Genomic DNA, 24,262 nt, shown 5'->3' with positions numbered 1-24,262 from the left:
CAAATGCCACTCTGTATGTGAATAATTACATGAATTTAAAGGTTTATTCTGTTAATGAACAAGCAATATTATTTTTTAAAGATATTCTTTAGACCTTTTCTGCATTTATGAGATCGGATACAGCAGTCTGACAGGAAATGGGGAGTGACACGCAGAAAGGTTTGCTGGGATCGGGAGTCTAACACGCGACACTCTGTCAGGCTGCATCAGCAGCCTAGGTGCCCGGACTGCCGGCGTGGAGGTCCAGGCAAATGAAAATGCCCAAATGAAGCAATTATATAACTAAATTATTCTCTTTCTGAGCTAAGTCAGCTCATTCTCCTGGCGCTTGAGCAATGAGCGGGGAGAGGTTGTAAGTGTAGTACCTGAGCTTTGATAATGCCTCTCTGATGCCTCCTCTGACGCTTGAGGAGAAGGAATGTCTTGGCGGCACGCTGGATGACGGAGGCAGCATGGTGGCGACGGGCTAACCAGCGCCTGATAGCTCTCTGAACCACCACTACTTTACTCCTCTTCGCCAGGAAACGAGTCCTCTCCTGCCTTGCTCGCACCCATCGCTGGCGGGACAAGGAAAATTAAGAGAGTTGGAATCACCAAAGATGCAAAGTAACTCTTACTGAAACCGATGAACTCTTATTTAACTATAGATGTACCTGTATGGCGATGACAGAGTTGATCTGTTTTTTTGCAGACTGCAGGGCCCAGTGGGCTCTCAGGGATCTCTGGATCCTTATGGCACTGAGGTGATGGAAGGCCGCTGCAACAAAACGTAGCCTCTTCTTTGCCTTATCTGCCTCTCGTACCTAGAAAACCATAGTAGTTACAAGGAATTAGTACAAATACAAATATGTACAGTACAAGTCAAAGTCATCAAACCAGTAATTTAAAGCACAAATTTGAAAAAGAACAAAGTAATTCAGTGTAATATGGGTGGCTGTGCTAAAACTGCAGATACCTGACGTCTTGTAATCCAGCCTCGACAGTGGAACTGTAGCGTAATGGCGGCACTTTTCATGCGGTTGTAGTTGTCCCTCTCTGTCCTTGCTAGCCAGACTGCCCGGACCTTCCGTTGTAGAACCACAGTTGCCTCCCTCTGCCTCTTGAAAGTACGTCTCTGGACCGAACATCGCCAGCAGGACTGGATCAAAGTGGCAGCCTGATTTTGTCGAGCAATCTCTCTTCTAGCCTGATGGCCTCTTAATGCAGCCTGAAGGATGATGACAGAGTGTTTCGTTTTCAGGAAACGTTCCCGCTCTCGTCTTTGAAGAACAAAGGCCCTGTAGTATCTCTGGATGATGATGGCAGACAGGCGCATGGCCATGAATTTGATTTGGTCTTTGTGCTTTCTGAATGCAGATTGGATGACAGTAGCTGCTTGATGCTGACGAGCAACCTCCCGTCTTGCCCTGTGCCCTCTGTATGCTGCTTGGAGACAGACAGCAGCATCTCTCATTCTCTGGTATTGTTGCATTTGCTGCTTTGCTGCCACAGTGGCTCGATAACGTTGTTGAATAGTGATGACGGAGGACTTCAAGGTGAGATATCGTCTGTGTTCACAGTGGGTTCTGTAGGTTCTCTGGATAACAGTAGCTGCACGGTGCTTTTGTTTGATTCTCTGCCTGGACTTCATACCACGGAAAGCAACTTGTAAGATAACAGCTGCATTCTTCTTAGCATTTAGAGCATGTACCTCCTCTCTCATTAGCCTATTGGCCCTGAAACGTGCTTGCATTGTGTTTGCAGCCCACTGCAGTTTCTTGTAGTGGGCCCTCTGCAGGTACTTTCTGATGTGGGACTGAATGGTTATTGCTGCCATGCGTTCCGTATGCATCTGCTGCCTGACAACCATCCCTCTGTAGGCTGCCTGGATGGATATTGTTGCCCTGCGCATCAACAGATAATTCAACCGCTCTTGTTTTGCCAGTTTAATTGCTCTGTATTTTTGCTGACAAAAAACAGCAGCACCCTTGATCGCCAAGAAGTGTTTTCGGTCCTTCAAAGTATGGTACCTTCTCTGAATGACAGTTGCTGCTCTGTGCATATTGTTGAGCTCACGTCGTGCAAAATGACCTCTTAATGCAGCCTGAAGGATGATGACGGAGTGTTTCATTTTCAGGAATCGTTCCCTCTCTTGTCTTTGAAGAACACAGGCCATGTAGTATCTCTGGATGATAATGGCAGACAGACGCATGGCCTGGAATTTGATTTGGTCTTTGTGTTTTCTGAATGCAGATTGGATGACAGTAGCTGCTCGATGCTGACGAGCAACCTCCCGTCTTGCCCTGTGCCCTCTGTATGCTGCTTGGAGACAGACAGCAGTATCTCTCATTCTCTGGTATTGTTGCATTTGCTGCTTTGCTGCCACAGTGGCTCTGTAACGTTGTTGAATAGTGATGACGGAGGACTTGAAGGTGAGATATCGTTGATGTTCACAGTGGGTTCTGTAGGTTCTCTGGATAACAGTAGCTGCATGGTGCTTTTGTTTGATTCTCTGCCTGGACTTCATACCACGGAAGGCCGCTTGTAAGACAACAGCTGCATTCTTCTTAGCATTTAGAGCATGTACCTCCTCTCTCATTAGCTTATTGGCCCTGAAACGTGCTTGCATTGTGTTTGCAGCCCACTGCAGTTTGTTGTAGTGGGCCCTCTGCAGGTACTTTCTGATGTGGGACTGAATGGTTATTGCTGCCATGCGTTCCGTATGGATCTGCTGCCTGACAACCATCCCTCTGTAGGCTGCCTGGATGGATATTGTTGCCCTGCGCATCAACAGATAATTCAACCGCTCTTGTTTTGCCAGGTTAACTGCTCTGTATTTTTGCTGACAGAAAACAGCAGCACCCTTGATCACCAAGAAGTGTTTGCGGTCCTTCAAAGTATGGTACCTTCTCTGAATGACTGTTGCTGCTCTGTGCATATTGTTGAGCTCACGTCGTGCAAAATGACCTCTTAATGCAGCCTGAAGGATGATGACGGAGTGTTTCATTTTCAGGAATCGTTCCCTCACTTGTCTTTGAAGAACACAAGCCCTGTAGTATCTCTGGATGATAATGGCAGACAGACGCATGGCCTGGAATTTGATTTGCGCGCTGTGCTTTCTGAATGCAGATTGGATGACAGTAGCTGCTTGATGCTGACGAGCAACCTCCCGTCTTGCCCTGTGCCCTCTGTATGCTGCTTGGAGACAGACAGCAGCATCTCTCATTCTCTGGTATTGTTGCATTTGCTGCTTCGCTGCCACAGTGGCTCTGTAACGTTGCTGAATAGTGATGACGGAGGACTTGAAGGTGAGATATCGTCGATGTTCACAGTGGGTTCTGTAGGTTCTCTGGATAACAGTAGCTGCATGGTGCTTTTGTTTGATTCTCTGCCTGGACTTCATACCACGGAAAGCAGCTTGTAAGATAACAGCTGCATTCTTCTTAGCATTTAGAGCATGTACCTCCTCTCTCATTAGCTTATTGGCCCTGAAACGTGCTTGCATTGTGTTTGCAGCCCACTGCAGTTTGTTGTAGTGGGCCCTCTGCAGGTACTTTCTGATGTGGGACTGAATGGTTATTGCTGCCATGCGTTCCGTATGCATCTGCTGCCTGACAACCATCCCTCTGTAGGCTGCCTGGATGGATATTGTTGCCCTGCGCATCAACAGATAATTCAACCTCTCTTTTTTTGCCAGGTTACTTGCCCTGTATTTTCGCTGACAGAAAACAGCAGCACCCTTGATCGCTAAAAAGTGCTTGCGGTCTTTAAGAGTATGGAACATTCTCTGAATGACAGTTGCTGCTCTGTGCATATTGCTGAGCTTGCGTCGCACTAAATGACCTCTTAATGCAGCCTGAAGGATGATTGTGGAGTGTTTCATTTTCAGGAATCGTTCCCTCTCTTGTCTTTGAAGAACACAGGCCCTGTAGTATCTCTGGATGATGATGGCAGACAGACGCATGGCCATGAACTTGATTTGCGCGCTGTGCTTTCTGAATGCAGATTGGATGACAGTAGCTGCTTGATGCTGACGAGCAACCTCCCGTCTTGCCCCTTGCCCTCTGTATGCTGCTTGGAGACAGACAGCAGCATCTCTCATTCTCTGGTATTGTTGCATTTGCTGCTTTGCTGCCACAGTGGCTCTGTAACGTTGCTGAATAGTGATGACTGAGGACTTCAAGGTGAGATATTGTCTGCGTTCACAGTGGGTTCTGTAGGTTCTCTGGATAACAGTAGCTGCATGGTGCTTTTGTTTGATTCTCTGCCTGGACTTCATTCCCCGGAAGGCTGCTTGTAAAGTAGTGGTAGCCATTCTGACTCGTTGATAATTTTTCACTTCGATGCTTCTCAGTTTCTGAGCTCTAAACCACTCCTGAATTGCACTAGCTGCCCAGCATTGCCTCCTAAAGGCATACTGTTGCTTATGCCTCTTGAAGTTGGCCTGAATGATAGTTGCTGCTCTGTGCATATTGCTGAGCTCACGTCGCACTAAATGACCTCTTAATGCAGCCTGAAGGATGATGACAGAGTGTTTCGCTTTCAGGAAACGTTCCCGCTCTCGTCTTTGAAGAACACAGGCCCTGTAGTATCTCTGGATGATGATGGCAGACAGGCGCATGGCCATGAATTTGATTTGATCTTTGTGCTTTCTGAATGCAGATTGGATGACAGTAGCTGCTTGATGCTGATGAGCAACCTCCCGTCTTGCCCTGTGCCCTCTGTATGCTGCTTGGAGACAGACAGCAGCATCTCTCATTCTCTGGTATTGTTGCATTTGCTGCTTTGCTGCCACAGTGGCTCGATAACGTTGTTGAATAGTGATGACGGAGGACTTCAAGGTGAGATATCGTCTGTGTTCACAGTGGGTTCTGTAGGTTCTCTGGATAACAGTAGCTGCATGGTGCTTTTGTTTGATTCTCTGCCTGGACTTCATACCACGGAAAGCAGCTTGTAAGATAACAGCTGCATTCTTCTTAGCATTTAGAGCATGTACCTCCTCTCTCATTAGCTTATTGGCCCTGAAACGTGCTTGCATTGTTTTTGCAGCCCACTGCAGTTTCTTGTAGTGGGCCCTCTGCAGGTACTTTCTGATGTGGGACTGAATGGTTATTGCTGCCATGCGTTCCGTATGGATCTGCTGCCTGACAACCATCCCTCTGTAGGCTGCCTGGATGGATATTGTTGCCCTGCGCATCAACAGATAATTCAACCTCTCTTTTCTTGCCAGGTTAATTGCCCTGTATTTTTGCTGACAGAAAACAGCAGCACCCTTGATCGCCAAGAAGCGTTTTCGTTCCTTTAGAGCATGGAACCTTCTTTGAAGGACAACGGCAGCTCTGTGCATCTCCGCCACCTCAAGTCTTGCTCTGTGACCACGGTATGCAGCCTGGATGACGACAATAGCAGACCTCATGGTTCTGTACCTCTGCATCTGCTCATTTCTAAGCCTTTTGGCCCTGTAGCGCTCCTGCACAACAACCGCAGCATACTTGGTGGCAAGGTAGGCCATGCGCACTTTGTGCATTCTGAAGTGAGCTTGAATGACAGTGGCAGAGTCTCTCTTCTTCTTTAGATCTTCTCGAACTCTGAAACCTCGGTAGGCAGCTTGTATCTTCACGGTGGCATGTCTTAGCTGTCTGTACTCTCGTTGTTGTTCTCTTCCCTCCAGGAGAGCCCTGTATCGGCTTTGAATGATAATAGCTGCACTCTGGAGGAGAAGGTATCGTTTTCTACATATCATCATTCTCACTGCAGACTGAATAATAGTAGCAGCTTGCCATTTTCCCCTCAGCTCTCTTCTAACTTTCATGCCTCGGAACCCTGCTTGGAGAATGACAGCAGCTCTCTTCACCTGAAGGTAGTCTGTCCTCATCACCTTGCCAGCCATGTAAGCTCTGAACTGCCTCTGTATCACTATAGCTGCTGCTTTTCTTGACTTGTACAGAGTATGTGCTCTGTGCCGACGGTAATATGCTTGTATGACTGTGGCACTTTGGTGCAGTTTTTCCAACTTCTTCCTGTCTGCTCTCCCCCTCCAAACAGCTTGTATAGAGAGTGCAGCATTCCTGAGAACCTCATACTCCTTCTTTCTCTTCTGAGCCAATGCCATTGCTCTATACCGTTTCTGGATGGACATAGCTGCTTTCTTCAAGGACAGGTAGTGCCTTTGAGCTGCAAACATCCTAAAAGCTGTCTGGATAACAGTCGCTGCCTGGTGCTGCTCTTTCAGTAGCCTGCGTGCAACATGGCCACGATATGCTGCCTGAATGGTGGTAGCAGCAAATCTGGCCTTAACAAAATTCTTCCTGTCTACATCTCTCTTCACAGAGGCCCTGAACCAGCGTTGGATCATGACAGCAGCTTGTCGCATCACAGCTAGCCTTTTTCTGACAACATGGCCTCTGAAAGCAGTCTGAATGACAATGGCAGAATGTTGCTGAAGCCTCAACCTTTGAAAGCAGCGCCTCTGCGTGTGTCCTCTGTAGTGAGCCTGAATGACAAGAGCACTCCTCTTGACCTTTGCATAACGACGGCGACACATGTTCATTCGATACCAAGACTGAATCTTCAAGGCAGCAGCAGTCTTTCGCGCCATCCTTTCCTTGTGCCATTTACAGAATGCGGTTTGTATCACTTTGGCCGCTTGGTTCAACCTCTCTAATCTCTGGGCCTTCCGTCTCCGGTAGATCCTCTGGATCCGAACAACTGAAGTTCTTAGTGAGATATATTGCTCCCGCTCTCTTCTTGCTGTGCTCCATGCTTTTGTGTATTTCTGAATAACTGCTGCAGCCCACAGCATTCTGGCATAGGCAGAGGATGCCCTCCTCATGCGCCAATGAGCTTGAACAACAATGGCACTATATTTGAGGTGCTGGTAGGCCCTCCTAGCAGTGAACATCCTCCACTGAGCCTGCAGTGGACAAAGAAAAGCTAGTATGAGCTATTGAACTTATTCACAATTTGCTACAATTTGCTACAATTTGCTACTTGGTACTCAAAGTTACTCTCCCCGATGACACTGGAGTAAAATGGTCACTGTACAAGGTAAATTACACAAGCTGGAACAATAATGTACTATATTCTATTCATATGCAGTTTAAAAAGATATGTTGGGGGAGGTAAATGTATCTTTGGCTACTCCTGGTGGTTTCCTACATCTCAAAAGATTCTTTAACTTCAAAAATCCACACCTAGTGTGAAGTGAGCAGTGCTATTTATGAGTTAAATTCCTTAAGTGCCCTGCGAAGCTTGGCCAATGTGACCCTGAGAGGGTATAACAAATTTTGGACAAAGCCAGATGTTGGAGCTCAGCTCCTTCCAGGAGCACCGCTCAAAGATATATAAAAATCCTACCTGGACGACCGTGGCTGCGTTGCATCTCAAAGCCAGGAGCCGAGCCTCCTCCTTCAGCCTCAGAGCATTGCGGGCTGCATAACCCCTCCATCTGGCCTGGATGGCAATGGCGGCAGAATTCTGCCTTTTAGCTTTCTGCCTGTGGAGAAAGCTTCTGACCAACACTTGGATCTTTCCTGCAGCCACGTTTCTTTCCTGTATGAGGTCAAGGAACAAGATGATGGCAGGATTAGGTGGGGCTTAGCAAACGGTCCATTACTGATGTATTTTATTTCATATGTCTTTCTTGAAAGTGTTTAGATTATGTTCTAAATAAGCAAAATTCAACCCTAACCGTGATAAGAGTAAGCGCCATAAACCATTAACAGTTTAATTGTTTCTTTCCATGGTGTATTCTTCATTATGGGGAAAATGAGGGTGTTTCTTATTGTTCTTTGAACACCTGAAACTGACCTGGTAAAGTTCTTGATCTTTCTTCAGCCTGTACTTTCGCCAGGCGTCCTGGATGACTCGAGCAGCTCTGGTCTCGTTGCGCAGATCCAAGAGACGTACACACAGGAACGACAGGTACGACATGACAACCTGGAAAACAACACTCAATTATTCACATAAAAAGAATGTCTGGCAACAAGTACACTAAAAATAATACAAGCTCATGAAACTCTTCCCATCACTGTCCAAAGAATAGATGGCCTGAAAGAAATACCCTTTATTCATAGTTAAATGTATGTTTAATTACCATGTTACCACCAGGGACTCTTCAACTGTACAACTTCTACCTAACTTTTGAGCCAAACACCCTGCATTTCAATATCTCAGAACATACAGTATTACTGTAACAGTGTATCAATCTTGACCAGTGTAATCTGTCCTTACAATGTATGTATATATATGCGTAATGCCCACATGAAATACATTGGTGTTTGCCAAGTATTGCTTTCTGGAGAGAGGGATGCAGAGAGACAACCTGGGTGTTTAGCTTGCAGGATTTATTATTATCTTATTAAAAAGGCAATGGGTGTTCTAAGGACAGCGTGATAATTCATTAGGTTTTAAAACTTGGGTGCACTTTGCAACAGCGTTGCTGTCCATGGTGCTTAAGGGTCATGGTTGGAGTGGACACTGAAGCCCCTTTTCAACTGCAGCTTTAGCACCACACTACACGGCACCACATAAGAATATCTACAATTTCCAGTACACAAAAGTACCCCTATCGGTAAGAAACAAATTGACCCTTTTAACTGTGATTATAATACAATATACATTTGTATTACAACCATCCTAATTATAATGCACTATAATGGATTTTAACTGATTATAAAGTTAAAAAGTAGTAATATACTCTAACAGTGATTATAACACAATAGAATCTATGTATTACAATTATATTCTGGTGGTCTAAATGCAAAGTCAATGAGTGATCAGTCATTATGAAGTGTTTGCCCCAGTTTGGCCTAGCTCAGACCTACTCTGGATTGGATACTTATTAGTACCACGTTTAGTACCACTTTCACACCACTCTACCCAGGTCCTTGTGGTGGAAAACCTGGTACAAGTGGGCGGTGTGGTGTTGGGCCATGTCAGTGGAAAGGGGGCTTAATAAGATGAATGTTTGTGTCCAAAAAGCCCATTGTGCTCCAACTGGTTTCTGAAACAGTGGTGCAAATGGCAACAGTCAATCCTGTATGTTATATTATTGAGCTTCTTCTTTGAGCATGGCAAGCAGACCAGGGGAACAGCCTTGTGTTCTCCCAGTTCAACTGCACTCACACGCTCTGTCCTGCACTGAACTAACCTGCTGCTGTTGATTCTGCCCCAATTACACTTTGGGCACATGTATTGTAATGTAGTGTACGTTGCAAATAGTGATCGACTTTGAAATGGTCTTGGATATCTGATCCACACGAACCTTCTCGTTGGGGATGGTGTTGGACATGTCAGCTGTGTTTATCATGGCAGGTACTCCACCCAGGAAAGTGACAGCAGTATTTATCAATCTGAAATTGTTTTTCTCATTCTCCAGCAGCTCTTTGTAGTCCAAAGAGGAAGCGTCTGGACCTGTGTATAACACAAGAAAAACAAAACAAACGTGTGGTGGTAAGGATGATTTTTTCCCCCCACAGTAGTCAATTAGTAGAGACAATTCAAGACACACTTATATTGTTATGTATTTCAGACACGGATCGACACACACCAATGTAACTGGCTGCCTCCCAGTGTCAGGGAGTTATATAAAAGGTATTGCTTAGCAAGGAAGCCAAGTCTCTTGTTGATTGCACTGTAATCCTTCCACACTGATTTCAGATGAGCTCACAGTCTCGTGAGTCGTGATCAGTTATTAGTTGACAGACTACCTGTTCCACACCAGCTATTGGACTATTGTCTAGAAGTCAGTGACAGTAAGCATCAAACTCTAAAAAGGCTTACTTTACTGCCATGTCACCTCTCTCTAGGGAAACAGGTGATATGATAGATAGGATTACCATAGTTCATAGTTCAGGGAACATCCCTAGCCTGGGTGCCAGCCTGCCACGCTAGTTCCGTGGATCTGTTTTGTCACCAGTGACAAAACAAATCCATGGGACGTAGCGTAGCAGGCTGGCACCCAGGATAAAACATCCCATGAAATGGATAGAAAATTAGATCTTTTTATGTTCTTTGACATACATAAAATATTTAATGTATGATTTTATTTTCTTGCTGTCCCTTTCCCTTCTCCCTTTGTGGAAAACAACAATGATGCTGATGGCACTTAAGGAAAACTACTTTTTTCCACTTCTTTTACACTTAAAGATTCACTGTCAACAAGTGCTACCTGAAGACACAGAACATCTCTATAAACATTTACCATCTTGGCCCATCTGCCTGGAGTCAAAAGAGCTGTCCGAGTCACTGCCTGAGGAGTCGAGTTCCACTCGCCCCCGGTGGGAGCACTCCACAGTCTGAGTGGTGCATTGACTGACAGCCTCGGCTGGCAGCTGGTTGGGGTGGTAGTGGTGGATCAAGTGGCACAGGACACGGCCATCTGAGAATGACACCGTGAAGTTCTCCGCCTGCACAGATGGTTACAAACAAGTTACATAAGTTTGTAGTTTTCTTTTGTTTTAGCCCAGTATTAAGACCTGAGGCCGAGTCTACAAAAGATTTGCCTTCTAAATCAGTAGTTCTAACACTTTCAAGATTTTCTTAAGTACACGCTCACTGCACCGCACAAAGTAATGCGCTGTGAGCGTGTATATTTGCAATTTTGAATAGCCAACGCAAAACTCGTCCAAAACCTCCCAAATCCACTTGAGCTTGATGTTTTCTCATGTTCTGGAAAATGAACATTTTGGAGTTAGCTGGTTTGGGCCTGATAGCAGAGATATAACAGTTAGGTTTTACACCTACAGCGTGTATCAAAGTGCTTTAAACATACACGCCCGCCAGGCCACACATGGATTAAAGCAATTTCATTTGTGAAACCACTTGTAGATGGTGACAGGATTCCATAGAAGTCATGATGGCTTCTGTGGAATCAAAATGACTGAAATCAGTCGTGGCGACTGAGAACTTTAATCCATGGGCCACATCATCTGCAATTTTACTTTTAAGAACAGACTGTGGTGCGCATTGAACCTTCACATTAGTTTGCCTGAAGACTTGTTTGGGAGGAAACTCAATCACTTTGAGTGAACAAATGCTTTATCCCTTTTGTGTCATGTGTATGTTTTGTTAATATGCTTCCATCTTGGCTAGTTCACGCTCATAAAGGGATTCTAAATGTCAGGTGGTCTACCTGGTTAAATACAGGTTTGATTAAAAAGAAAACACCCAACCCAAATTCCTAGTGGAATATCAGTCATAAAAGCTTTTTCGAAAGTGTCATCGTCATTTTCCTCACCTTCAGGCCATAGAAGTCGCAGACAGCATTAACCCAGTCCATCAGAAGGGTGATCTTGGTGCTGCTGTGTTTGTATGGCGTCCTGACCTTTGCACCGCTCAACTGTAGGCCCTTATCCGCCTTCAGAGAGGCCAGCCTCATTTTAGTGCTCCAGGTTCTCTTCAGGAAAGCTATCTCCTCTCTCAACTGTTCCTCATCCAAAATCACCTCCACCTAAAGCAGGAATTTGAGGACATGATACCATATGATAAATTACCTAGCTACTATAGGGGTTGACACTAAGGTCTCAGAGGCACTTGCCCATCGGGCAAGTACAGGTCATGTTCTACTTGCCCGAAGGTAATGCCCACTTGCCCGAAAAGTAAATCGTCCATTATAAAATGATAGGTACGATTTTAATTACCGCTCAATTTAACACTTATTTCTTTACTTTCTGGGGCTGTGCGATAAAATGTCATACCTCAATACCTCCAAATCCGAATACTTTAGCTATGATTGAATATGTCTATGGTTTCACACTTGTTATTTTATATTTTTAAATGTAGCAACAGTAAAAACAGCACATTATAGGTAAATAGTGCTCTTATTTTACATTCCACAGACCAGAAGACACAGCGCACTGGCCACGTTCAGGTGTTTAGACAGATATCTCGTGTTTTGTTTATAGACATTTGTGTCTCCTCTCAAATGAGCACTTGCCCTGTCGGGCAACCTGAAAGCCAACTTCACCTGCCCTGATGTTTTATTTACCTGCCAAGGGCAGGTGGGCAAGCCTTAGTGTCAATGCCTGGTTACTGTACTATAGTACTAGTGCAGCGTTATTTCTAGATACAACATTTAGCCAATCACAAAGCAGCATTCTCTGTGACGTCACCTTTATAGAGTAACCCCATTGACTTGAATGGGAAAGTGTAAAAACGGCAACCACACTTGCAATTTCCCAGAATTGTATCTTTCTAGTTATTAGTGTCGTTGCCTCGCAGAGTCGCAGGGCAAACAGACTATTGTTCTTGGGGGTTTTTTTTTCTCATCGCCTGATGTTACCCTTCAGCCAATCAGACATCACGATACCTTGATATCACAATATCATCCTCTCCCGCTCTCTGATTGGCAAACCCATTAGAGTCAACGGCAACCACACTTGCAATTTCCAATTGCACCTTTCTAGTTGCTATATTGTACCAGGGATGCATGTAGAGGAGTGAGTTGAACATCTCTTATACCCAAACCAAAACGGATTGGGGGATTATTTTATAGGTCATGAATTTGTCTTAAATACCCTTGGGCAGAATGGGGAACACACCTGAAAAGCAAAGATGATTTTCCAGAGGAGGCTCAATGTCTTTTCCCTGTGTCCATCCACAATATCTCTGGAATCAATGGCAGATCCTGCAAACATACATTTTGTAACAATCAATGATTGTTCATTCCCAGTTGGTATTGACATCAGAAAAGGTCTCCCTTCCTAACTTAGACTGACGGAACCATTGCTGTATTGACTTTGACCTCTAAGGAACTATTGCTGTATTGACTTTGACCTCTAAGGACCGTCCAGGAAGAGTGCTCATTAGGTTGTGTTGGTAGTTTCTGAGTATTTTTTGCTTTATTTAACAATGACAGTGAGATACTTGTTTGCACTAACTAGCATTGACTGCTATGGTCTCTTTTGCAAGACACTTTATGTTTATATACTTATATATTATTCGCCCCCTCTATTGATGCACCTTCTCTTTATTGGTACTGTACTGCTCTTGTCTTTGTTTTGTTTTTTTTCCCCTCTTATCTATCTATCGTCTCTGTAACTTTGTAAATAACTGTATACTGCTGTGCTTCTACTGGACAACTAAATTTCCCCCTTGGGATAATAAAGGTATCTATCTATCTGTCTATCTATCACTCATGTTTCCTTCCCTTTAATGGAAAATTCAAATTACTACATACATTTCATTTTATGTTTTAGAGGAGTATAAATTGGCCAACATTTTCATTTTCTTTTCAAAATTTGGCCCATGAAACTGAACGAAACAACTCATAAAATCAAAGTTAAATTCTGAACTGTTTTAAACTGAGTGAGATAATTTAACAATGTACAATTATACAGAGGCACACTTGCAGTCTTGCACAATACACACAAATACCCTCTTCGAACTTGTGTGATTCTCTTAATTTTGTACATAACTGTGCATCGCAATTCACTCTTTTTATGCAGATTTGTCTTGGTAGGCAAACAGCTGTTTCAAATTAAACAAATGGTGTTTACAAACAAATGGCATGCGTTCAAACCGAAGTGACAGATGCAGCCAATGAGCGGTATCCAGAAATGTGGCAAAAATAAATAAATAAATACCATGACAATATATCAAATACATTTACTCTCTTATGAAAGGAGTACAATATGCAAATTACCATATTCATCCTTGAGGTCAACACCTCTGTTTTTGAGCACCTGCAGTGCAATCTCCACGTTGTGGATCTTTTGTAGGCGGCTGATGGCAGGAAGACGCAGCTTACGTGATAGACTCCAATCCTTGATAAACAGCTCCATCACACGCCTAGAGGTAAAGCCCACAGGAAAATGAAATTATGCTTACAGACAACTAGGGCTGTCACAATTATTACATAATAGTCTAATCGCAATTATTTGACATAATCGCAATTATTTTTTCATAATTGTCCTAATCGTTTCCATGTTGAAAAATGATCAAATATATATTTTTTAAGTAATAAATAGTGGAAATAGCAGATCTACAAGCTCACAGCGCGTCGCGATGCGACGCGTTGTGAGCTTGTAGATCGGCTATTACCACTATCAATGTTCTTTTTTAAGTATAAAGTTGTCAAATATGTCAGTAATTTATTTGTATATTTAGGTTATGTCATATCTACCATGTGCAACTTCAAAGCCTAAAAGCCAAACAGAAATGTAATTGTCAATGACAAAAACACAATTAAATCGTTAATCGCAATTATTTGAGTGACTATTAATCGTCATGTAAAATGTCATAATCGTGACAGCCCTACAGACAACACAATTCTCTTTCATAGCCAGCCCTGGGTGAGGTGAGTGAGACATGGACAGAGGGTGATGATTAGCCATGATGTCAAACATGGACTAAATAAAATCCACTAAAACACCTTGCTGAGGTATAGGGATGGGACGATAAGCGATATTGTCGTTTATCGTGATAAAAAAAACACTCGAGATAATCGTATTGTGGAGATTTAATTTATCGTGAAATCGTCCTCTGTCATGCACTGGGTTCAATTCACCTTTTATTTGCCGCGCTGCATACCCGCCCGCCCGGTACCATTTAAACCCTCTATTGGTAAAACACACCGGTACTTATAATATACGCATTTGATACAGTTTTCTTTTCACACCCAAATCTCTTTGCCAAAAAATTGCCGATCTACAAGCTCATAGTGAGCTTGTAGATCGGCTATCTTTTGGCAAATGTTCCGCCCCAGGATAATGGATTTTGGGGATATTTTGATTATCACGATACAATCGTAAATCGCGATTTATTTGGTCACAATAATCGTAATATGAAATGTTCATATTGTCCCATCCCTACTGAGGTAAAGATTCACAGCTTAGAGGGCACTTGTAATTATCCAGTCACAAAGACACCAAAACAGAGCAGAAAATAGATTTCCTACACATTTTTAACAATGACATTTCAAAATGTTTCCATAACTTTTCAAGTATTTTATCCTATTTCCAGGCCTATAGCAAACATAGGGTGCAATAATGAGAAACCTAAACCAGTATTAATGCACCAAGACAGACTCAAGTAAAGGTGTCATGTGACAAAAAGAAAAGATCTACAAGCTAGCAAGTGATAGTTGCTAGTAGAAACTATCACATAGCACTGCATTTTACCATGTTACATCTTACACGTAATGTTGGACAAAAACAATGTGTTTTGGATCCATCTCCATATTTGAAGGTTTTTACGTCCTGCTTGATCATACTAGTGTCACACAAAAGCACTAAAGTAGCAGATCCACAAGCTCCAAACTACGCATTTTGAGCTTGTAGATCTGCTACTTTTTATATCTTTGCAATTTTCCAAAACATTTGATTAATTCCAAACCTTTGCCAGTCCTGGAAAACACTTTACTACTAAAATCCTTGGAAGATAGACCGTTTGTGGAATGCAATGTTCTCTAATCTTCATCGAATATTCTAATCCTGTGTGTGAAACTTCCTATGAGACCACTCTATGACATGAGTCATGACAGTACACAGTATATTTCACTTACACTAGACGAATTCCACATTTTAGGTCAACTGCCAAGTTCCTCACAGCAAAGTTAAACTCATCCAGGGGTGTCTGAGCATGGGATACTGGTAATCCCAGGTAACCAAGATGCCGAGGAAGGATCCCCTCTCCACTCAGGAAGTCCCTGGAGAAAGCCAGGAGCAGGTCTTTGCTCGTCTGTAGCAGCAACAGTAAGTCAGTAACACCCATTAGTGGCGATTTAGAAAAAGCACAGCATGGTAACAAAAGAAAAATAAATCAAGCCCGAAAGACAACAAACACAATCCTTGAGACAATTTATGTGAAACCTAAAATCTCATTTGAGAATTACTGATTTGTATAGATTTAGAGCTTTTGTCCAGTAAATTGGCACATAAAAATATTGAGGGTGCTCTACCTTGAACTCTGCATCCATGCAGAACAGACAGGGGTCATGCTCAATCAGTCGAGACTCTTTGGCCTTGTCCAGGAAACATACCAATAGGAGAAGCTTCTTCAGACTGAAGCGGGACAGCGCCTCCTCATGGCCTAACCAAAGAAAGTAAAATGAGCATCAATATGCCAAAAATTAACAATGTAAAATAAAATATATATATACTTTACAGAGCTTGTATCAGCTCTTTCACTCTACACAGTACATATACAATTGTTTACCGTCTTTGTAAAGGTTAGGCACTTTGGCATGTCTGAATTGAGCAGCAATGTCTGGATTCCATAGCAGTCGTTTGAGGATGAACACGGCCAGCCCCAAGACATCACCATTACTCTCCAGTGAGATCAGCTCCCCAAAGATTGTCTGAAGATGTGCCAAGATGCAATTGATGAGAATCGTGTCAAAGAACATTAAACGTTTGAAAGGTTTGAAACACAGTTCAGAGAACAGAAGTAAACACAACATTGCTTTGTGCCAATACCTCAAGTCCAATCCGCAACCACAGAGGATTGTACGCCAACAGCCAATTAAGAACTTTTTGCCGCTCACCTATGGAAGACACAAATATCGATCAACACAATCTTAAGTTACACCTTAAAATGGGACTTCAGTCTACTGCAGTGCTTCTCAAAATCGTTTTGGGCAAGCACCTCCAGGATCCAGGTCCTTTACCGCCCCCAACACCCAATTAAAACATAGTCTGTTCAAACAGAAGGAATTATGAGACCACACAAGTAAATAAATAGTCATATTCATCCTAGGGAAATATATAAAAAACGATATTTAGAAACAATAACCGACTTATAACCAAATAATCAAGAAGGTTTTTTAATTGTATAATTTATTTTTATATCAATGAATCGTCACAAGAAATCCTAATAGATCTTTTATAATTGGCAAAAGTGATTAATCTGAATAACCACTTAACCCTGCATTACACTTTGTTGTACAATGACGGCGTACAAAATAGTGAAAAGAGCCGATCTACAAGCTTACAATGCGTCGAGATGAGACATGTTGTGAACTTGTAAATCGTCTATTTTCATTTCATAGTTAATTAAATCGTAATTGAGGCAAATGTTTTAATTAATGGTGATATTGATTTGAAGTCCTATCACCCAGCCCTACTTATCCACTTACCGAGGTCCTTCCAGAGGTGCCGGTCTTTTCTTATCAACAGCCTCTTGGCCTCAACTTCCTGTTCCAGCTTCTGGATGGCTTTGACCATGGCCTCAGATGTGAATAACTGGCAAGCTGCACGTCGGAGGCGGTTTAGCCTTCGACGAGCGGTGTATGTGCTGAACGACATTTCCTCTTTGGTAGGAGCTTTGGGCACATTGAACGTCTCATCGCTGCTCATGGCAAGAGACACAGCATTCACTGCATGAGTTGAAGACAAGAGAGAGAGGGAAAGGTTAGAGCTCTGAGATCTATAAAGCCATAATCAGTATTTACAGTTCCAAATGCGCATGGCACATGTTCTCTCTGAAGTACAGAGAGAAATACAAGGCTTCAAATAGACCGTAAAAATGTGATTGTGATGGCAAAAAAAGACCCAAATAAAAGGGGCAAAGAAAAACAGAAATCACAACTGGAATAGGAACAGATCTTGAGCAAAATAGACATGTTGCAAAATAGACGTGTTGATTTAATGTTACCTTTCCCATGAGCAACTTCTGTGTTTACTTTGAAATCATCTGGGGTGAGGACATAGTTAATCCACCAAGTGAATCCTCTCTCCTGCTTCTCAATCCACCTCTCATCATAGAACATATTCTTTGCAGCAAATGGCATGGGGTGTCTTGGTATGACTGTAAGAAAATCATGGAAAAACATTATCAAATCATAATCCAAAAAATAAATAAAAAGACACACCCTGATGTAATGAGAATTTAGTCCATAATAAACATCAATACCTGTTTGTGCAGGCTTAATGAAGGTCAGCTTAGACTGTGCCACTGCAACAATTTTTGCTGTCTTCACAGGCCGTGCACCAAATGACTTCAAAGACTGTGAAGCTATGAACACAATCAGACAATTATTTTCAATAGAATGATCTATCCTTCATATTTGCACCATGAAAAAAGGGGATGTTGATAAAATGCAGTCACGCTATGTAACAATTAACATCTAAACAGGCTTGAGCCTCTGCTGCCCTACAGTGCTTTCAGGTTACCCTCATCAAAAAACACTACTGAATCACTACACAAAACCTATTCGTGTAGTAGTGACTGTGTAGTCATGTGTAGCAATTGTGTAGTAAATCTGTAATGTTTTCACTACTCATGACACACCAGTAGAGTTTTGTAGTGAAACAGTAGTGTTTCCAGTAGTAATCAATCGTAGTAGTGAAAAAGCTGTTAAAACACTACTGCTTCACTACAAAGGCATTTAAATAGTGATTATGTAGAGATTTTACTACTTGTTTATGTGTAATGAATATGTAGTCACAACACTACATATTCACTACTCATGACACACCAGTAGAGTTTTGTAGTGAAACAGTAGTGTTTCCAGTAGTAATCAAGCAGAGTAGTGAAGGCATTTAAATAGTGATTATGTAGAGATTTTACTACTTGTTTATGTGTAGTGAATATGTAGTCACAACACTACATATTCACTACTCATGACACACCAGTAGAGTTTTGTAGTGAAACAGTAGTGTTTCCAGTAGTAATCGGAGTAGTGAAGGCATTTAAATAGTGATTATGTAGAGATTTTACTACTTGTTTATGTGTAGTGAATATGTAGTCACAACACTACATATTCACTACTCATCATGACACACCAGTAGAGTTTTGTAGTGAAACAGTAGTGTTTCCAGTAGTAATCAAGCGGAGTATAGTGAAAAAGCTGTTAACACACTACTGCTTTAAGGGGGCACGGTGGCGCAGTCAATAGTGCTGTCGCCTCACAGTTAGAAGGTCCTGGGTTCGATTCCCGCTGGGGGACACTGTGGGTTTGTGTAGAAATTAAAAGTAATTCAGTAGTGATAAAACACTACATAAACACTACACAAACAGGAGTGACCGAATGATAATCGTGTAGAGTTTCAAAAGGGTTTGTGTAGAAATTAAAAGTAATTCAGTTGTGATAAAACAGTACATAAACACTACACATACAAGGATGTATTAATTCTATTGGGATTGTGAAGTGATACAGAAGTGAATGTGTAAGCATTGTGTAGTAATTCAATAATAAATGTGAAATAATTGAGTAGTGATTGGGTAGTACTTTCCCAAAAGCCAATAGTGATACTGAAGTAATTAAGTAGCAGTCGTGCAGTGATTTGAATAGTCATTAAGTAGTGATTATCAGTAGTGTTTCAGTGGGTGAAACCAGCCAATACTCTACTCATTACTACTGGGAATCACTGCTTAAATCACTACACATTGCAATAGTAATCAAGTAGTGAAATGGTAGTGTTTGTGTAGACATTTAGTAGTAGTGATGAGTAGTGATTCAGTAGTGTTTTTTGATGAGGGTAGAGGCCAGGACACATCACACACACCTTGTACCAGGTTCTTGGAGCTTGGTTGTCTGTCTTGGGTAGGGGCCACTGACGGTCTGATCTTTACAGAGGATGCAGAGTTAGAGCGGACTGAACCTGCAAAATAAGAGTTTTGCCAAATATAGTTATAGCATTCAGTACTCCTGTAATAATGGTCTCAATTATTCTAACAAGACATTTAACCAGTAAGACTCCCTAATCAGCGGTCGCATACACAAACTTTAGAAGGCAATGATAGCCCATCAGGAGGAAATATGGGAAATGGGACAGATCCATGTTGATGACATGACTTTAGAGATACTGTGACCTCTTTGTGTGATTTTAGGGCAAAGTCTGTAGGAGCAGTGTCCACAAATGTGTTTTGCAAGAATCTGCCTCATGGTGGCGCTAGAAGAGGGCCATGTGAGAAATGAGGGTGGAGGTTGTGGTTTGGCAGCCAAGGAGTGTGTGTGTGCAAGGTTTGGCATGGATAGGTAGGGCAAAAGTGTGACGTGATGTGACAGAGACTGACTGGTGGAGGTTTAACAAACCGGAAATCAGAGCTTTCAAGTTTCAATGGAGATTATGAACATTAACAGTGTATAAAATAATTATTTAGGCAAAATCCATTCCACATTTCCTCACCTGCTCTTGGCTCCTGCCTCTTTGATACAGTCCTCTTTTCTTGCACCGATTTCTCCTTCGCAACAGCTGCCACTCTTCTCCTTTTACCTCTCTCAGTTTTCTCAACAGTCACAACCTTCTCCCCCTGCAAAAACTCATCACTCTTCCTCTTCTTGTTCCTCACTGCCATGTCTAACACAGCCAGGCTGTGGACTGGGAATGTCAAGTCTTCATGGACAGACAGAGGGGCTAAAATAACAGGTGGAGTGGTCATTAAAGATGGCTTAAGCACATCAGAGCCTGGTGGTGACTCACAGGGAAGAGGAGAGGATGGGACCGTGGATGGAGGAGATGTTACGGTGAATGTATTGTCAGATGGGACCGAGAAGACTGGAAAGGTGATAGGGCAGGGTGCCATGGTTTCAGAGCATGTGACTTGGAAGGTTGTGGGAGCAGGCAAACCATCATAGGCTGAAGTCAGGCTGATGAATTCTGACTTCCATGCCGGCCGTCTATTTTCCCGCAGAGAGGTGGGTGAGTTCTGACATTCCTTCGTTCTGCTGTCATGTTCTATGACAGGGAGGTCGGGGGTGGCTGAGCTGGATTCACAATCACTGCTGGCATCAGTCAGCTCAAGTGTTTTCTCTAAGAGCTTTCGTCTTGATTTCTTTATTATTCTCTCGCCTGTTGCAACTGGGGCTTTGACCTTTGTCACAGTGGCAGAGGTAAAAGAACACTTCTTAACTCTTAGGTTATCACCAACCTGTATCCCTGGATCAGCAACCTGGCTAGTGCCTGTTTTTTTGTTCACAAAGAAAGTAAGTCTTGGCTTACTGGACTCCGACTCCACAGGGCTGTCAGGCAAAGTTGTAAGGGCATCATTTTCGGAGCCACCACCATAACTTCCACTCAAGGACTCTAATGAATCTGAATAGTCATAACTTGAGTTTGCATTGGGAGGACTGGCAATTAAGTCAGAGTCAATGATGGCCAGAGCATCTCTGACAGACATAATTTGAGTAGTTTGGGGTGAAACACATTCACTTTCTGTAGCCACAGCATCAACAGGGCTTTCAAGTGACTGTATGCGGGGCATGATGTTTTTAAAGCTCTCTGGTGTTCCTATGGGTGAAAGCGTCCTGTTCAGCACTCTGGTAATCACTCTGTGCTCAGGTGTGGTTACTAATTCATGAGGCTCAACTGAAGTATCGGTAGGCTCCATGGGATTGGCAATGGGGACAAGCAGAACAGGAGAGTTCTTCTGAACGTTGTCTTGGTCTGGCAGGACCAGGGCCTTTTGCCTCCGAGTGGGCTTAGAAGCCCTCTGCTTCTCTGATTTCCCAGGGTTATCTTCAATTGGGCTGTACTTGGAGAGAGACCTCTCTCGCACTCTCTCCCCCTCATTAAGCAAAGAAAGTGGGCTCCTGGGTTTTCCACGCATGTATTGCTGGTTCCGGGAAACTTGGAAGGTCTTATTGGCTGCAATCTTCAAGGTGGGCCCCGTTTTCGGTCCTCTAGGCGTGACTGATCGGTCACCTGCCCTCTTGTTTTTGATTGAATCCCATAAGCTTTTCTGAAACACAGTACAAAGGTTTTGAGATACTGTTTTAAATTACATGCTCCAGGTAATGGCAATGTATGATTAAAATCAATGGACTTTTCACTTGCCAAAATGTATCTGCTTTTAAGCATTTTGTTTTACCTTTTTCTTTTTTGGTGCCTCTGCTCTCCCAAGCACAACAGCTTGATGTCTGAGGACGCCATTTGCATTGAAGATGACCAGCTCTCGAACTCCACCTTCTTCAGATGGGGTCCAGGTTATCGTCACAGTGAAATGGCTTCCAGGCTGCCAAAACAAAAACAGACAGGTATGGCATTGTCAAATTATAGTTTTTAGAACTGGGAGTGAGTCTCATTCATAGGGAAAGAGTTGGCCCGTCACTAGTAAGTCACTCTATGGCTGTGGAGCAACTCAGTTGTGGTTCCTAGTGAAGTAAAGTTCAGTCCAGCAATTACATACAGTTTTGTACCACAACATCACTCGTGAGCAGAGTTTGATGTTTTTTCTTTTTTTTTATAAATAAATAAATAATTAAGTACCGGTAACCAATTTATACTTTGTTGCACATCTGTGTACTGATTATTTTTATACTCTTATTAAATCAAATAATTTGATTAACTGTTGCACCCCTATTCGCATTTATTTGACATTAACGATTCTGTAAAAAAGAGCTCCAAGTGCCAGCCAGGAGCCTTCATTTCGTGTTGACAGGAGGGTGGGGTAAAGGCCTGCAGTTGTCAAACAACATTTCCCAGCTCCCTCTACTATTGCTCAATGCAATATTTTATCTCCTTTCATGAAGTCATGTTATTACACAAAATGGTAACCGTCCTCCACAGACTGATCCAAAAATGTTTTGAACCCAATTAAATTAGACTTCGCTTATACTTAACTTTATGCACTAGGCAGGAATAAATAATCCACTGGTTTAGAGGGTGTGTGTGTGTGTGTGTGTGTGTGTGTGTGTGTGTGTGTGTGTGTGTGTGTGGAGGGGGGTGATCACAATCACAATCTTGTGTGTGTAAATATTTATTATTGGCCTCTGGGGTAATTTTGTCACTTAGTTCCATTTTGTTTTAAATAGTATAGTTTATGTGTTGCAAGTCATTTGAGTATATAAAGACACATATTGGCAGCATACTCGCTTGCCAGCTAGTAAATAGCTCTGGTCCAGAGAGCTAGCTAGTAATAGACTACTAGACTACCTATACCACTTGATAAGGATATTAATATCAATAAAAATACAGGTTTAAGACTGAACTATTAGGCCAGTGATTGGATACTTAACTTTTATATGGACTTTATGGCAAAGCCCCTTGACTTAACACCATTTTACTAATAAAAGGCAGCAAATCTAATGTTCTCAATTTTACCATCAGCACACTGGTGTAAGCATTGCCACCATGTAGCAAACATATTGAATTAAACTAGTAAATAAATTGGTCTTCTTTGTTAAGGAGATCTTTTACCCCAGGAAGAAAACATTGTTAGCAAAAATATGCATTAGGGTAGTCATAGAACCGAGGCTTAGCCCTGAAACATAACGCATGGACATAAGGGCTGCTATAATAACGAACAAACACAGTGAGTGTCAGTGACTCTAGCTCCTTTCGGAACCTCTCACACCACTGCTACGCAGCTCCGAGATCACGAGTGAGGGGTTCCGAAAGGAGCTACAGTGACTCCAGGTTTCCTCTTCCATTACCTGAATTGTAAAACTGCTGTGGTCCACAGAAAAGCCCTTCGACGAGGGTATTTTCTCAACCCTAACCTCGACCTCAGCATCCTCGGTAGGATTGTCAACACGCAGGACGGCAGACTTCGAGGTGCCCAGCTTCACACATCCGTAGGTTACAAACGGAGCCTTGGAGAATTGGATCAAACTCAGCACTGGAATATCGTTTTCTTTGTCGCCGCTGTCTCTCTTTATTGGACTGATGATGTCCAGATATCCGCTCCTCGTAGAACTCGCCATTCTAGCGAACAATGTTTAAAAACTGCGAGCACGGTTACATGTCTGACTGGAGAGGAACTGACTGTGTTGTTGGTGCCGTTTAAACATGCGACGTTCAGCCCTTGTCACAGTTTGAAACTCCGACCGTTGTCAAGTCAGCCAATCGTAATGGAGGAGCGGCTGTTTACCCTCCGTTTGTCCAATGGGAACACAGAACGCGCATACAACATTCTCAGCCTATCAGAAACTCTCACTGCATTTAAAACACCGTTTCTCAGCGTCTGGTCCGGGGCCCAAAAGCGGTCCAAATGGAACCTTACAGGTCTGAGGTCTGTTATTTTCTTCCTATCGCCAAAATAAAAATCTGGGTTTCCGAGGCTAGAGGTCTGTTAACTCTCTCAGAGTTTACAAATGATTAGACTAACCCCAATCTACACTGTAAAATAATCAGTGATAGTTTAACTCTGGGTTCCATTTGTGCACACTCAGAGTCAGGAGTCTGGAGGACCCCCTGGTGGTCCCCGAACCCGAAGTTGAGAACCAGCTGTTGATTCAACCTAGGGTGACCAGACGTCCCGTTTTACCCGGGACAGTCCCGTTTTCAAGCTGCGTGTCCCGGTGTCCCGACAAATATCTCTAAAACACTAATATGTCCCGCTTTTCAACATTCACTGCAAAATTGTCCCGGTTTTTGCCAGAATTAAAATAACAGTAGCT

The 24,262-nt window shown here is 42.8% G+C and overlaps 1 protein-coding gene across 1 annotated transcript in view; it reads right to left on the bottom strand.

Annotated features, from left to right (window-relative positions):
* Positions 1 to 23,566, bottom strand: part of aspm (assembly factor for spindle microtubules) — a gene marked incomplete at both ends in the record, with an annotated part of 28,905 nt that extends 5,339 nt beyond the window's left edge. The window contains 21 exons of the mRNA XM_080727605.1: positions 366 to 557; positions 654 to 803; positions 956 to 6,892; positions 7,336 to 7,530; positions 7,789 to 7,917; positions 9,245 to 9,387; positions 10,184 to 10,388; positions 11,219 to 11,431; positions 12,522 to 12,607; positions 13,625 to 13,770; positions 15,485 to 15,660; positions 15,881 to 16,011; positions 16,138 to 16,279; positions 16,398 to 16,465; positions 17,057 to 17,296; positions 17,575 to 17,727; positions 17,833 to 17,934; positions 20,052 to 20,279; positions 21,075 to 21,603; positions 21,733 to 21,876; positions 23,297 to 23,566. Of these exons, the coding sequence (XP_080583731.1) occupies positions 366 to 557; positions 654 to 803; positions 956 to 6,892; positions 7,336 to 7,530; positions 7,789 to 7,917; positions 9,245 to 9,387; positions 10,184 to 10,388; positions 11,219 to 11,431; positions 12,522 to 12,607; positions 13,625 to 13,770; positions 15,485 to 15,660; positions 15,881 to 16,011; positions 16,138 to 16,279; positions 16,398 to 16,465; positions 17,057 to 17,296; positions 17,575 to 17,727; positions 17,833 to 17,934; positions 20,052 to 20,279; positions 21,075 to 21,603; positions 21,733 to 21,876; positions 23,297 to 23,566 (9,579 nt within the window). The remainder of the gene's footprint in view (positions 1 to 365; positions 558 to 653; positions 804 to 955; positions 6,893 to 7,335; positions 7,531 to 7,788; positions 7,918 to 9,244; positions 9,388 to 10,183; positions 10,389 to 11,218; positions 11,432 to 12,521; positions 12,608 to 13,624; positions 13,771 to 15,484; positions 15,661 to 15,880; positions 16,012 to 16,137; positions 16,280 to 16,397; positions 16,466 to 17,056; positions 17,297 to 17,574; positions 17,728 to 17,832; positions 17,935 to 20,051; positions 20,280 to 21,074; positions 21,604 to 21,732; positions 21,877 to 23,296) is intronic.
* Positions 23,567 to 24,262: the final 696 nt, after the last annotated feature.

The sequence above is a fragment of the Nannobrachium achirus genome (genome assembly GCF_963921795.1).
Source record: "Nannobrachium achirus genome assembly, chromosome: 1".
Lineage (NCBI taxonomy): Eukaryota > Metazoa > Chordata > Actinopteri > Myctophiformes > Myctophidae > Nannobrachium > Nannobrachium achirus.
Note: the sequence above shows the minus strand (reverse complement) of the source record. Positions and strands in the feature narration are given on the sequence as shown.